General features: G+C 32.9%; 1 protein-coding gene across 1 annotated transcript; it reads right to left on the reverse strand.

Annotated features, from left to right (window-relative positions):
* Positions 1–6,221: 6,221 nt before the first annotated feature.
* LOC141712539 (uncharacterized) lies at positions 6,222–16,430 on the reverse strand. Its single transcript, XM_074515512.1, has 15 exons — positions 16,254–16,430; positions 15,966–16,070; positions 15,758–15,826; positions 15,430–15,519; positions 15,267–15,350; positions 14,765–14,929; positions 12,738–12,925; positions 11,892–11,964; positions 8,673–8,726; positions 8,320–8,577; positions 7,825–8,031; positions 7,519–7,622; positions 7,021–7,165; positions 6,744–6,878; positions 6,222–6,633 (listed from the first exon to the last, which is right to left on the reverse strand). Exons 1-15 carry the CDS (start codon positions 16,356–16,358, stop codon positions 6,460–6,462), a joined length of 1,956 nt encoding a protein of 651 aa, XP_074371613.1. The 5' UTR covers positions 16,359–16,430; the 3' UTR covers positions 6,222–6,459.
* Between the last annotated feature and the right edge of the window lie 300 nt (positions 16,431–16,730).

Below are 16,730 nucleotides of genomic sequence, written 5' to 3' on the forward strand. Positions count from 1 at the left end.
TCAACTTAATTTGAATTCGGAATTTGTCCTTTTTAAAAAAAAAACATCATTTGGCTATGTGAACCGCTTCATTACATAAGTTTAGTTAATTTGGATTATGAGTTTGAGGAATAAATCTGATCGATAAGACTGAATGTTTTATATCAATAAATTAAATGTGTTTGATATTTTTTATAAAATCAATTCAATAACTAATATGTATCAAATTTACTAATTTGGATAAAGATGGGTTAAATGAAATTTGACATGAGTCGTCACATAATATATTGATCACCAAAACTTTCAAGATGTGTGTTTGCCGGTAGAAGTTATGAATATAGTTGTAATTTCGATATAATCTCTAACCTATAAGATCAAATAAAGGCTCTAGGTTAAAAATGAAATAAATAAAATTATTGAATTAGTATATGAAAAAATGTTAGAAATTATTCACGAATAAAAGTCTGACAACAATTAAAATAACATTATATTAAACCTATACTAGAAAGCAATCATGCTTGACCTATATCAACACGGGCAAAACTATAACATATTCTAAAATACACATATCTCATTGACATATCTATAACGTAATCTACAGGATCGTTATCATGAATATAAGAATCTTGTATCACACTTTAATAGGAGATCACTGAAGTTGGACGGAGATATTGTCGATTTTCAAATACAACATGTTTCAATTATCTTACACCCGTGAATATAAAACATACACAAATTATAATTAGTATCGAGACATCTTTAATTCAAAGATCACATATATCTAGAATATCTATCGTGACCAGAATCATCAAAGACTGAAAAGAAAAAACTATAAATACTGCACAATATTTTATCACACAATGGTCTAAAGCTCTAAACAATCAGTGAGTATAAATTGTTTAGAGTGACATTTTTCATACACTTCAAATAAATATCGAAGAACAATATATTTTATTTTCTATCAAAACCCGCGCAAACTAAAATTCAACAATCATACCCTCTGTATTACGAAACATTACTAGAATATAGCTCGTACCTCGTACGGGTTATTATGCTAGTAGTTTATATATGTCCCATCATGTACAAAATTAGTCTAAAACTTATACTCCCTCCGTCCCAGCCAATTCTTTACGTTTGGTTTGGGCACGGAGGTTAAAAAATATGTATAAAGTAGTGAAAAAGAGAAAGAAAAATGGGTGAACTGATGGGATCAATTGATTTTTAATGTGTAACACGGAGATACTGGAGTAAAAGTAGTGTGAAAAGGAAGGAAAAGTGGGAAAATTGTGAAACTCATTGACTAGTTTTGGTAAGTTTTGAAATATAAAGAATTGGATGACATATCAAAAAAAGAAAATATAAAGAAATGGTTGGATAGAAGGAGTATTATTCTCTATGATTTTTTTATTTATTTAGAAAAATATATATATTGACAAGAATAAGAATATTATAATATTATTTCAGTTGATCCTAGTTTCGGGGTAGCATGTAATTTATTATATGATATATATATATATATATAATTTAATTTATAAAAGTTAGTATTTAATAAATTTGATTTTTGATCCAAGAACTGGTGACTAGTACGCTCCCCGAGTTCCGATGTTTATCACTCTATTTCGTGGTATATTTCTTAGATTCGGATCATCAAATGTAAAAAAATTGAATTCTCGTACAAATATTTTTTAAAAAAAGAATCTGTTTATAAAAAACTTACTCACATGTTTATTATATCCTAGATAAAAAAAGTATTATTTCGTTTAAAAAAAAACGGGAAACTGCCGTTGATATGGTCTAGATCTAGAATAATTGAAATTCTTAAAGTAAGCAATAAAATTATGTTTGACAATTTTGTGAAAATAAAGGTTTCTGCATGCATTCCGGAACTATTCATTCAAAATTGACCTGTGCATTATTGGGTTCACAGTTGGTGTCCTTTGAAATATATGTCGGGCTTAGGACAATATATTAGACTTTATGGCATGCAATGTTCTAACAAAACGTTCGTACCATTTTCTAGTCATCAATGAACTAGTCGGTAGTATACTTGTTGCTTCCGATTTCACTAAATTAATTTCCATATCCTATAATATTTATTGAATCGGATTGGATGGGATCCTTTTCAAATATTAACACCATGATTCATATACAAATTTGATAGAATTTCGAATTATTAGATTAAATCTTTGGATTCATTCAAATATTTTGAGATAAGTAATATTAATTTATCACAATTTAGTAATCAAATAAATCCAGCCACAAAAAGCTATATATATTATAGTCAAAGATGTTTGTGAATTCTTTTGGAAATAGGTGAAGATTTTGTGTTTAAAATAATTATGAAATAAGTAAATAAATAATGTAATTTAAGAAATATACTGAAAAATAATTATATATGTCAATATCATAAATTAAAATAGAGAAATTTTGTGAATTACGAATAAAACGTTATGTCTGAAAATAATTTTTGAAAAATATGAAATAATAGTTTGTGCGAAAATATAACAAAATAACTTAAAAAATGAGAATATTACACATATAAAAGGTAAACAATACTGCTTTTATTATAATTCAATTTTATCTTATATATAATTTCTAAAATATATAATTCTTGTAGTTCAGATCGAGTTTTTATTTATATATAAAATATACTATTGCCAGATCAGTTCCATTTTTATGTAATCCATGTCAATCTATTAAGTCTTGAGCGAAACCAGATCGAATCGGACCTCGTTCCCATGACAAGTCTAAGTCTAGTTGGTAGTTAATTGAAATAGTTAATTGGATATATATAATATATTAATCATAAAACTTATCATTATGGTTGTCAAGTTAATTTAGTCTTGTTATATATATATATACATGTCTTGTATAACATCTCGACTCGCTATGATTATAAAGAGGCATAAACCAAACTCTCTCGTCGAATATTAGTAAGTTTGTTTTACTTTCGACTCTGAGTTGAACATAACTTGTATAAATCTCATATTATTATTTAGAGATATAAACAAGATTTCATCGTAGATAAAAAAAGTTAAGTAAACTTCGAACACCAAGTTAAAGGTTACTCGTATAAATCTCATATAATATAATAGAGATATAAATAAACTTTATTTATCGAGTTCTTAAGTTAAATACTTCGGATTCCAAATTTACAAGGCCTCTCGTACAAAACGTATATAAGTTATAAACGAGTCTTACTTGTTAAATTCTTAAATTTTGAACCATATAAATTAATATACGACATACACTAAATCTCCTCGTTGAATATAATGTGGTTTGTGTTAGTTTGTTTAAAGCCATTATAACATAATTGTTATGTATTTCTCGGGGCTTTTTCTAACAAATGAGACATACCTGAATTCTATTTGAGTATTAATATTTGGTATTGAGTTATAAACGACCTAATATTTAATATCTTATTAGTGCTTGTGTATAAACGCCTCCGTTGTGTTTCGTACTTTGTGTACTATTTAATATATTGAAATATCTCTCGATATTAGTATTTTATATACTAACCCAACCTTCTTTATTAATAAAAGAGATATTTTGTAAGTCGTAGTGCTTCTATTACATCCTTTGACGTGAGATGAAGTGAAATAAGATGATTCTCGCTCTAAGATTCAAGTCTTAGATACGTCGACGAGGAGTTGGGTGTATACGCACAGTAGAGAGGAGAAAAGATCTAAGAGCCGATCTAAGGTCCAAGACCGGAAAAGGAGTGTACATACGAAGTCTACGTAAATGGTTATTGCATAGTTTTGAGAAGGTAGCAGCGAGTTAGGCTCTAAAACAAGTTTGCAAGGGTTCCACTTAGATTGTGAGGAAGTAACAGGGAGATACGGTCCAAGATTAATCTAGTACGTTATCTATTGTATTTTGAAAAATTAGCAGATAGTTAAGTTCCCAGATAAAATACATAGTGTTGTAAATGATTCTCCGCCTATTATAGAGGAATTTCTTTATAGCAGGGAAACTCTCGAGTCCGAGGAGGAGTTCGGGGATCGGAAGTAAGGGTGAGTGGACTCCGATTGCTGAAGGGAGTCGCCGCGAACCATGATAAAATAGATTGTCTCGTACTCTATTTCTTTACCCCTTAACTTTTTCGCACTCAATTTACTTGTTCAAAAGTAACGAATTTTTAAACGATAATGGAAGTTTGAAAACGTCAAACTCTAAAATTTAAAATGATTACAAGCTATTCAACCCACCTTATAACTTATAAAGCCGTATTTTGGGACTAACAATAAACATCATTATATAATTTGTAATTTACAAAAATCAAATTTAAGTAAAATATCAAAATAAAATAAAATTTCGACACTGATAATTTAAAAAATAATATACGATTTCTAAAGTTATGAATGCCTCTATAATTTAAGATAAAATTGATATATTTCTAAAACTCGACGTGAAAGAAAATGATATAAGATTATGAAATAAGTATAGAGTATGAGTTTATGTATATCATCAAGAAAATCCGGAGTAATTTTTTTATTTAAAGAGCAAAATAGTGTGAAATTGCTAAATTGTCCTTACATCAATCTTATGTTTATCGTGAATGCGGGGGTAGTTTTGTATTTTCACTCTTTATTTGCTCTGAAAATGAAAAAAAATTGTTCTGAAAATAACATTTCCCGATAATTACAAGATTAAGACTTATATTTGATATGAATGTAACTTATATACTTTAAGGTTGGTTGAGTAAAAAATTGTAAAGTAATTAGTCGCACTAAAACCTTTAGATGGTTAAGAAATACTCCAACATGATCTTATATATTTCAACACTCCCCTCAATTATACAATACTTAACGTGTCGATTGACCCGATAACATACATAACAAATATCAATACCAATATATCAATACCAACACAAATAATTAAGTTAAACAAATGGGGGTGGGAGGACTTGAACACGAGCCTAAACCAAGTTCCGATATCATGTTAAGTAACCCGTCACACTAAAATCTTAATATGGTAGAGAAAAATTCTAACATGATCTTATATTTTTCAACAAAAATATACGTGAATTATTAATGAACAATTCGACTATGTTCGAACTCGGTTCAAGTTTGACCCAACTCGATTATTGGTGAGCAAGCTCGTGTTCGACTTTGTTATTAACGAGCCGATCTTGAACATCACTTTTCGTTTGGCTATTAAACTCCACAACTCGGCTCATTTTCAAATAAAATTCAGCTCAACTCGATTCAGTTCAAAAAAAATAAAAATCAGCTCGATTTGGACAGAACTCGGCTCTCTTTGTTTTGGAGTTCTGACTACTTTTAAATTATACATTTTTTGAGGCCATAAGTATAGTTGTGATGTAGTTTTATTATTTGTATCTGTCAATTTTTGCTTGTACTTGTAAACACTTAAAACAAAATATTTAGATTTAAATTCGTTTGAAAAAGTAGTTGTTACTCTAATTTGTCGTTTGTATATGATTGTTGTGATGACACCGGCTATCATAGATTCACAAAAATACAAGCAGTCCTACGACATACAGAAACACACTGAAGCATGCCCCAACTGAATTATCGTTTTGAGCTCGAATGTTGGCCTATTCATCTGCTCAGTGTTATTACATAATGTTTGCATGTAAATTGTCCTAGAATACTCTTTCCAAGGCCTCCCCGGATACGTGTGTGTGCTGTGTAGTTGCATCGTTCCTAGACAGATCATCCGCAGGTCTAATAGTGCAATATTGTATGGACATTCCGGTGTTTTGATTCAGATCAGTCCTTCCCTGAGCTGTAATGGTATATTGGTATTGAATTGTTTGGCCAGAGGCAGGCGCGGCGGATATAAGTTGCAGTTTTGCAACACAACAGCTGTGTTGCCAAATATAGTATGTTTAAAGCATGTTTAATTTTCTAGTTGTTACGGATTGAGATGATGCAACTAGACAAGTGATTGAATAGTAATCAATCGAATAAGGGTGACCGGAATCATCCTAGCTAGTGACAAAAGTTATCTCATAGTCGTCGGTGATGACTTTTGCTTAATGCTTAATGTTGTTTATAGGTTTATAACTTGACGTTGAATTTTAATGAAATTCATTTACCTTGGTTACTTCTTTCAGGCACAGAGTTCCGCATCATACTTCTCTTCACTATTTCTGCATTTTTTTAAATGATTTTGACGTGTTTTATCACTAATCTTCGATTAACCAAAAATTTTGGAACACTGTAAGATTCAACTTAATGCAGCACTATTATTTCATTACGAACATAGCAACATAATAAAATCACTCTATATAACCCAGTATATGATTAGTATGATATAAAATGCAAGACTTTCCTAATTAATTAGTAAAACACCTATGTATTACATAATGAAGTAGTTTGTTCTTTCAGAGCACTAAAAATAAATTTCTTTAGTATTTCCCTACAGTTGAAGCATAACCAAGTAGTTGCAGCCAATGGATCTATAATGACTATATAAAAGCATAAGGCGTGATCAAATATTTCTTGCTAATCAACTTCCATATTCTGAAGCACTCATATATTCACCATGCTCCTCAAAATATTCGATTAATCGCTTCAAAAACTTGTCACTGCTTACCGTCTCTGTATCACAAATAAGTGAACACTGTCGCCTTGCTCGAGTCACAGCGACGTTCATTCGCCTACGGTCACTTAGAAACCCCACCTGTAACATGTTTACTCGTAAGTTATGATCTGCTTGCCAAACGACAACCTAATTATTTCGGAAATTTGAGATCCTGGCATAATTGAATTGTTATAGTAGGTGAAGCATACCTCTTTCTTGGAGTTTGACCGAACCATCGAAATAATAATGGCTTCTTTTTCCCTGCCCTGGAAACCATCAACTGTTGAAATTTCAATATCTTTTAGCTTGTCGTCGTTGCCTCTCAACATTCTCAATAAAACAACCTACACCCAATTTAGCAATCAGTTGCAATTATTAAAGAAAGATCAGGACAGTTTAATAGAAGAAACACCTATTATGCATCTTATAAGTGGCATTGAATTCATGACCAGAACACCTACCATCAGACCAGGATAATCAAAGTACCTGAGCTGCGTATGGGGTGATTATTCCAATATCAGTAGCTCGGACTCCACTTTGAACAAGTCTTTTTGCATGGGCAATGGCAACATCAGCTTCCCCCTCATTTAGTGTGCTTTCTTCTTCATCTTTCTTTTCTTCCATATCACAACTAAAGTTTTGATTGAAATAAAAATTTGCAGATCAGTCTTTAAAGGGCAGAAGCGCAAATAGACAATTCCCATCTTTCAATCGAATTTATTTATCAAAATGTTCAATTATAGTTACATGTAGAAAAACTGATGGCTCTTCCAGAATGTTCTGCGTTACATGGGGCCCCTCTCACTCTTACAGCTTCGAGTAAAAAGTGATATTTTGACAGAAAACATTACTACATTCATTTAATGTTTTCTTTAGATTTTATTCTATTTTAGTTATTAACTTTATACTAAAGATTAAATTAAGAATTTATTTATCTTTAAACTTCCTATTGGAGGGGTTCTACAAAAAAATACTTTCACGTACCCAGCTATGTCTATGAGAAGTAAAGTTGATTCAGTTGATGATGTTTTCTTCGCATCTTCAAGGTCATATAACATATGTGCGGCAACAGTTGAATGGGCTTCAATCTGTACAATTACAAGGAAAAGTATTACGCAAAATCGATTTAGAATACTACCTTTCTAATGTTATAATTTTGGGGGAAATACGTAAACAGTACATGCAAAAATACACCTTATACTTCAATAAAATGCAACTGGAGTACAAGATTCTCAAGTCTCCTTTGGTAAGATATTGTTAACAAAAATTTGTCAAGCATAACAAGCACACCTTATTGTCATATAGCTCTTTAGATGACCATTTCATGATAAGCTCGTGCATGCGGTACTGAATGGTGAGCATTGATGTGGTATCATCTCCATAAAGCTCTGCAAGGCGTTCAAAAAGAGTTTTCCCTAGTCCCTTTTTCTCAGCTTCAACACTCTGGATGGTTGGGGGAAGCTGGAGGTGATCTCCAGCAAGTACACATCTTGAACCCTACAGTGAAGTCAATATTATGTTCTATAATTTTGTGTTTGATACGCTAAAAGATTTGGATTCCAATCTCTCCTAGTAAAACTCAAGATGCAGTAACAGTAAAACTTTGAAGCAACAAAAAGTTTGAGGGGACTAAGAATATAAGGAGCTAGTTGATTGTTGCACAGACCGCAAATTTATATATAGAGAGGGAGAGGGAGGGAGGGAGGGAGATATTCATGTATAATTCTTGGTTCATTAAGACGATGCCTTCATGCAAGTAATATGGTCCTGTTCTTAAAGCACTACCTTCAGTAGAGCTATCCAACATGCTATTTCTAGAGCCTGAGCAGCTTCATCAATTATGACCAGATCAAATGAAGTACTATCCAGCTTCCGGGTTGACGCACCAGTCAGTGTTGTCAAAATCACATCTGCGTCTTTGATTACATCTGTGACCGCTAGTTGCTGCCTCTTGCGCTCTTCGCGGGAAAGCATGTTTAGCTCTTTTCGGATGTCCCTCCTTGTGTTTCTATCCTTTGCTTTCAGCAACTTTGCATTTAGTGTCTGAATAAGTTCATTTGAGAAGACTAGATGATTATATGGAAAAAATAAAAAGTAACATCCAAGCACTAGCTAAATATGTAACTTCAGTTCTGCACCTTCATTTCTTTGCGGATATCCTTCGCTAGAGCACTGTTATCCCCACGTAGTACCTAAAGAACCAATTTGTTAGGAAACATAATAAATTGAATAAATATTAAGTCAGTTACGAATCTGAATAATTAGTGTGTGCATCAGTTATGGATTTCAAAGGGAGGATTTGGTGGGAATAATAATATTTTAGCTTTAATTTAGGGATTGTGAGTTGAGATTGGGGTTATAAATAGGGAAGCCATTTATATGTTTGAGGAGGAAGAAATAAGATTGACTTATGCGAGTTTGTGGAGAGTGGGTGGTCTCTCGAATACCACCTAGTTGTGTGTGCGTCAATAAAAGAATTCGTTTCTTTTTATATATATATCCAAAGAGCGGGCCTGGACAGGTCCTAACAGTGGTATCAAAGCACCTCTGTTCTTGGGGCAACGACAACTGCAAAATAAGTTGAAAATCGAATCGACGACTTCCAGGAAATTTTTTTTGTAAAGATGCAAGCAAAATTTTTGAAGTTGGATATTGAAAAGTTTCAAAATGACATTTATTTCCTCAAAGAAGGTATGGTTGCTATACTTGCAAAAATGGACAATTATAGTCGCAAGACTACTGGACCATTTTCGTCTGCTCGTGAGGATTCGCAAGGCTTGGAACAGGCCCAGAAGTCGGTCCACAAAACTGAGGAGAAGCTGAAGGGAGTAAAAGCGAATGATAGAGAACTTAAATCAGATTTTCAAAAAAATTGATTTTGGAAAACTTCAAGAAGATGAAAGGTCTCATCAGCAACCACCAGTATTGGAGGTTTTAGGGCAGACTCCATTAAATTCTAATAGTGGCAACAACAAAGAACAAGAGACTTGTTTGTTTGATGTCTCATCGCCTCCAAGCTCATCCATGTACTCTTTATCACAAAGACTTGAAATATTCGAAGGCTTAAAACTTGAAGGTGGGTCGTTGAAGGCTGAAAGTTATTTTGACAGCTATTTTGAATTAGTAAACCTCTCAACACCAACTAAGAAGGTATGGTCGGCTGTAGTATACTTGAGAAATGATCTTTTGTTCTTGGACTATTGCGGGGAATATCAGCGGCCTTCTTGTAACTGGGAGGAATTTAGAAAATTATTGGCGGAGAGGCAGGGGTTCTGGATTAGAAAGAAAAGGAAAAAGAAAGAATGAGACAATTTTCTCATTTGAACCTTGAGGACAAGGTTCAAGTTTGGGCGGTGGGTAATGTTAGGAAACATAATAAATAGAATAAATATTAAGTCAGTTACGAATCTGAATAATTAGTGTGTGCATCAGTTATGGATTTCAAAGGGAGGATTTGGTGGGAATAATAATATTTTAGCTTTAATTTAGGGATTGTGAGTTGAGATTGGGGTTATAAATAGGGAAGCCATTTATATGTTTGAGGAGGAAGAAATAAGATTGACTTATGAGAGTTTGTGGAGAGTGGGTGGTCTCTCGAATACCACCTAGTTGTGTGTGCGTCAATAAAAGAATTCGTTTCTTTTTATATATATATCCAAAGAGCGGGCCTGGACAGGTCCTAACAGTGGTATCAAAGCACCTCTGTTCTTGGGGCAACGACAACTGCAAAATAAGTTGAAAATCGAATCGACGACTTCCAGGAAATTTTTTTTGTAAAGATGCAAGCAAAATTTTTGAAGTTGGATATTGAAAAGTTTCAAAATGACATTTATTTCCTCAAAGAAGGTATGGTTGCTATACTTGCAAAAATGGACAACTATAGTCGCAAGACTACTGGACCATTTTCGTCTGCTCGTGAGGATTCGCAAGGCTTGGAACAGGCCCAGAAGTCGGTCCACGAAACTGAGGAGAAGCTGAAGGGAGTAAAAGCGAATGATAGAGAACTTAAATCAGATTTTCAAAAAAATTGATTTTGGAAAACTTCAAGAAGATGAAAGGTCTCATCAGCAACCACCAGTATTGGAGGTTTTAGGGCAGACTCCATTAAATTCTAATAGTGGCAACAACAAAGAACAAGAGACTTGTTTGTTTGATGTCTCATCGCCTCCAAGCTCATCCATGTACTCTTTATCACAAAGACTTGAAATATTCGAAGGCTTAAAACTTGAAGGTGGGTCGTTGAAGGCTGAAAGTTATTTTGACAGCTATTTTGAATTAGTAAACCTCTCAACACCAACTAAGAAGGTATGGTCGGCTGTAGTATACTTGAGAAATGATCTTTTGTTCTTGGACTATTGCGGGGAATATCAGCGGCCTTCTTGTAACTGGGAGGAATTTAGAAAATTATTGGCGGAGAGGCAGGGGTTCTGGATTAGAAAGAAAAGGAAAAAGAAAGAATGAGACAATTTTCTCATTTGAACCTTGAGGACAAGGTTCAAGTTTGGGCGGTGGGTAATGTTAGGAAACATAATAAATAGAATAAATATTAAGTCAGTTACGAATCTGAATAATTAGTGTGTGCATCAGTTATGGATTTCAAAGGGAGGATTTGGTGGGAATAATAATATTTTAGCTTTAATTTAGGGATTGTGAGTTGAGATTGGGGTTATAAATAGGGAAGCCATTTATATGTTTGAGGAGGAAGAAATAAGATTGACTTATGAGAGTTTGTGGAGAGTGGGTGGTCTCTCGAATACCACCTAGTTGTGTGTGCGTCAATAAAAGAATTCGTTTCTTTTTATATATATATCCAAAGAGCGGGCCTGGACAGGTCCTAACAGAATTATATGCAGTTAAATTCATTCATGAGATAACAATATAGATAGCAAAAAATACTGTAAGAGAAAAGCATGTTTTACTTTTAAACACAAAATGCTGACAAACATATACATTTGTACACGAAACAATATACCAAGAAGGCAAGAAGACAAGTCAAGACTTGCGAATATTAAAGCTTCTTTGATATTCTAAAACAGCCGATCAAATGTGTACTACGCAACTGGAAAACAGTGAACCAAGTAACTGGTTCAACAAATTTTTCTGAAATTTGCTGAAGAAAACAATAAGGATGTGAACTGATTTTTGAAAATATTCTGACAAGTACCTTAATACCTTAAAAAACAAGTTCTGCCTCAGTTTTAATCATGTTATACCCTACAGGCTACAAGATATGGAGAGGGGTGGGAAGCAAAAAAGGATGGATATAAATGATCAAGCACATCATTAATTGATTAAAAAATAAGTATTACATGCCAACTTTGGTAAGTAAACGAGGGAAACATATTGGTATTAGTTACCTGTGCATCCAAAGCACTATTCAGTACTTGGGGTAGAAGACGTGCAGGATGGCCTAACCTCACTAGCTTTACTCTGTTTAACGATCCATAACAGAAGATAGTAAGTCATGGCTCAATAGCTAAAAAGTAAAGAAATCAGTAGGTAGACTTATGATGACTATATTAAGCTATTTCCAACAATCTTGCCACAGCAGTTATTCATGCAAAATCGTACATATGTAGCTGCAAATAAGATTGGGGCCCAACATCTTCACGTAATTCAGATACATAAACATTTTTTTATAAAATTATAGCCAACTATAAAATAAAAAAGCTTGAAAATCAAAAAATGTCAACTTTCAGAGAAGAAAACACCCTCGCGATGGACTTAAACTGAAACACAATGTCCACAACAGACTGTAGTTGTGCATTTCATTTCATATATAATAAAGCACAAAGAACACATAGTAGCTGATGATATCTTATTACTCACAGTTTCGTACTTAATTCACCGAGTAGTTTAAGTTGACAACAGTTGTCCAAATCAAGATATGTCCATGACTTTATGGATTTCAGATTAATAGAATGTTTTAAAGGCCTTCAAAAAGCACAGGTGATAACTTTCGGTTGTTATGGGTTTTCTTGCAAAACTAAGCACAAAACATAAGAGATTCTAATTATGAAACTCCGCCATCTTCTAGAAACAATTTAAAATTGTAACATCATGGGCTCATGGATAACTAAAACTACAACACCAGATTTGATACACTCTTGCACTATATCTTAGCTGGAAACTTTATGAAGGCAGCCCATGTAAATTTCTCAGAACTACCGATTGATCTACATTCTTCAATAGAAGAAACATACCTGTGAGGAACCAGCCGTTCAACAATATTATCAACAGCGATATTTGAAGCAGCACAAGCAAGAATCTTTGATCCACGTTTGACCTCTTGCAAGATTATTTCAACCACGGTTGTGGTTTTTCCAGTTCCAGGAGGCCCATGTAGCAAAAAGAGATCCTTGGATGAGAGTGCCTTTGAAATGGCACTTTTCTTCAATTTTAACAATAACACACTTCAGTGAAATAAAAAACAATAAAGAGCACAGATGTGCAATAGATTGAGTGTGACTGCAATTAGGCATATATATATATATATATATATATGCCAACGCTCAAGAGAGAACCTCCTTAAAAAGGGAACGAGAGAACCTTTTTTAAAAATTAATTTTAAAATTCAAAAAAGGTGTAAATGTTTTTTTTTAAATTTTCATAGTGCTTCCATTAAGTTAATTACAAACAACAATTTGTTTAAAAATTTCAAAAAATCATGAAAAAAAGTTTAGAATCTACTTTTGAATCTCATAATTATAAGAATCTATTTTTAAATCTCATGAATTTTGATTACATATCTTGATTTTAAAATTTATATAATGACTATTATAATATTAATAAATAATTATTTCTTAAAATAAGCTAAAACATATTTAGAATCTTGTTTTATATGAAAGGTTCTCTCGTTCCCTTTTTAAGAGGGTTCTCTCTAGAACCTTAATCTCTCTCTGTCTCTCTATATATATACACACACACACGCACGCACGCACGCACAAATGAACATATATAACGTATACATATTGCTGTGTTTGTGTGTATCAAACTGATATAATGTGTTACTCTTTAGGCATATGAAGTATCAACATTAATCACTCAAGATTAGATAACTCTCACAATTACGGAGAAAACATAAATACAAAATGCGGGGATCAGTAGAATAAGGAAAGGACGAGAGGGCAGAGAAGTTGTATGTATATATTATTATAAGTTCAAGTACGGATATAACAAGGAGGCAATGCCTCTATATGCAGGAAATACAAAGTCTTCTAAGCTATTGAAGTACGCTCAAGTGCTCAACAACTTCTGCATAAGTACAAACTAAGAGCCCATTGGCGTGTTTAAAATTAGATTACTGAGTACTGACTTGAAATTACTTTGACATACATCAGAAGTTAAAATTTTAAATTTAAGTTATTATTTGTGTGGATGATCTTGTTGTTAATATGTAAATTATAAGTTATTACAAATAGAAAAATCACTATAAAATATAAAGTTGTACATGTGGATAATGATATAAAATTTTATAAATAAAATTAAATAATTTAAAATAAGTTATTGAAAAAAAACTTCCTGTCAACTTCTAACTTTAAGCTGTTTTTTAAACTTTTATGTAACTTTTTTTACTTACTAGAAACTACAGTGTGTAGTGTTTTAAAAAAATAACATACCGCAATTTAGTCAAATATAAAAAATAACATAAGTAAATAAGTAATAGCAGTGTTTTTCAACCATAACATACACTAATTTAGTAAAAAAATACAAAATAAGATGCAGTAATAGCAATCCTATTACTTTGTTAAATTTTCCAGTCAACTAGTCTTGCAATATAAACTCCAATATAACCAGAGTCCAGTTATCGAATGTCAGGACAGCTAGTCAGCTGGATCATTAATTATTGGTTTATACTACTACTTCATTACTATGACCTATTTAAGCAAGTCAAGTCAATCTTCAGTCCCTGACATTGAGTAGGTCATAGGTAAATAATTCAGCAAAGTTAACAGTAGTGATTAAGATCGCAATTCTAACATTCACGTTCCGCTACAGCTGCATAAGGGAAACTGCAAACCCTCATTTCCAGAGAAAAAATATAGCAATATGAAAGATGGTGGTAACAAACACTATTAAGTACCTTCTAAGTACATTTTTATATTTCAGTGACATCACTAGTCATGGTATTCAGCGGATAACTTCCTGTGAAGTAATGACATTACTAAAACTTCATTGACAAACTATTAAGAATTTGACGGCTAAAGAGGACAATTATAACTTAAAAAACCTGAGAGTGATCCAGGTTAGAGTTGATTGGCGTGAAGGTAACTTTCTGTTTTGACACCCCTGGTGGTCTTTCACCAAATAAGACAGGAACTAAATCTGCAGCAGGTCCCTTCAGCACACCTTTGCTCAATTGTATTAATGTGTCCTTCATTCGACGGTATGTCACCTGTAGAATTTAAACATGTATTCCATTCCTTTACATTTATAAACATTCTTCACATTAGTGATCCTGCAAATTTCCTTTCATGATGTTGAAGAAATTATGGATGTACAAATATTTTAAAAAATGTTTACAGCCTTTGGGGACATTGCGGGTAATACATAAAAACAAAGTATTCTGTGCAGGAAAAAACATGGTTTTTACACATTTCAAAAGCAAATGGAAAATGTACAACAACAACAAGTCCAAATTATTTTCTAGTATTTGATTATTCATAACAAAATATACTAAATTAAATAAAGAAAAGTCACTGATAGACAAACAAAGAATGCTCTACAGTTACCTCATTGGCCACTTTCTCAAGCCGTAGAGGACTATTTAAACCTTCCTCTGGGACATCATCAAAAGCAACAGTGATTGACGAGTCCTGTTGAACAAGAAAACCTTAATCACAAATAATGACGATAACTGCGGCCATAAACAAATCTTACCCTAGCCAAGATTACCTTTAGACGGTAAACTACACCTTGCCCAAGAGAAGGAGACCCCAAATCTGCTTTATTAGGTTTTAGAATGACAACATCATGAGTCCCAAACTGCAAGATGAAGTATTCAGTAAGCCCTTAAAAGGGAAGGCATAATTTGGATATTATACAGGTTACAAACGCCGGTAAATCAGAAGAAAAAAGAATAGTCATTCTTAGAAATTCTGCAGGGCTAATTCATCAATAATGCTATAATCGGATAATGGGATACTATATGAGTATGAGGACAGGCAGAGTGAAAGAAGACTGTTGTTTAAAGAGATTACCACAGGGGATATGATAATTGCACCTTGTGAGCAGGAAGCACGTCTTCTTTATTAGATTGAAGCTCAAGTAGAGTTTTTCCCATCAACCCCGGCTACAGCCAAATGCAGATAGAGAGGTAAACAAATATATACATTTAGACCGGAACCATAATCCTAAATTGTGCATATAAAAGAAAACGGTGAATAGAAATGAGGGGGGGGGGGTTAAAAAGCGGAGGAGCAAGCACGCACCTGAGCATCAACACATTTCAAATTGAGCATAGTGGAACCCCTGTTTTGAGCAATGTCCAAATTCCTAGTGGCACCGGTGTTGATGGAAGCACAAATCTCAGCTTCCTAAAGATGATGATAATGAAGAATAAATAATACATAAACCATATCATTATATTCCAGAAGAGCGTAATGTGAGGTGGATAATAATTAGAAACAGATAGTTAAAGTTTAAACTGTTTTTTTAAGTAGAATCAGGACAGACTAATTATTGGTGTAATATATGAAAGAGGACAGGAGAAGACAAACCTTTTCCATATCCAGTAAAGGGGTCATCCTGGAAACGAACTCATCAATTGTCATGCTTTTTGAACACGATGATGATTTCTTCCCGTTTCTTCCACCTCTCTCCATCGCCTTTCGTCCTTCAAACTTCAGACTCTCTCTCTCCCCACACTATTTAACCAATTTGAATCTATAAATGATTTCAACAAGGTTGAAGATAGGACATCATAATATTAAATTATTATAAAATGCCTTTAATTTCTCTTTAAAGATGTAAATTCAGATTGAAAAAATATAAGAAAATAATTATTAGGGGTTGATACTCTTAATTACGTAATACAAAGTATTTTTAATGTAAATACGCAATGGGTAATTGCAACACTTGATTTAAAAATTATAAATTTTGATATTAAAATACAATACATACTCCTTTTACTCCGCCTAAATACGTACTTATGGACATTTTTCTCTAATTATTATTTCAATTATAATTTTGGTAAA

The sequence above is a fragment of the Apium graveolens genome, chromosome 3, assembly GCF_009905375.1.
Source record: "Apium graveolens cultivar Ventura chromosome 3, ASM990537v1, whole genome shotgun sequence".
NCBI lineage: Eukaryota > Viridiplantae > Streptophyta > Magnoliopsida > Apiales > Apiaceae > Apium > Apium graveolens.

Coding starts and splice junctions, on each gene's coding strand:
- LOC141712539 (XM_074515512.1), bottom strand. CDS start 16,358: ATGGAGAGAGGTGGAAGAAACGGGAAGAAATCATCATCGTGTTCAAAA. Junction 7,623..7,824: donor AAGAGCTATATGACAATAAG/GTGTGCTTGTTA, acceptor GTAATTGTACAG/ATTGAAGCCCATTCAACTGT. Junction 7,166..7,518: donor CTTCTCATAGACATAGCTGG/GTACGTGAAAGT, acceptor TCAAAACTTTAG/TTGTGATATGGAAGAAAAGA.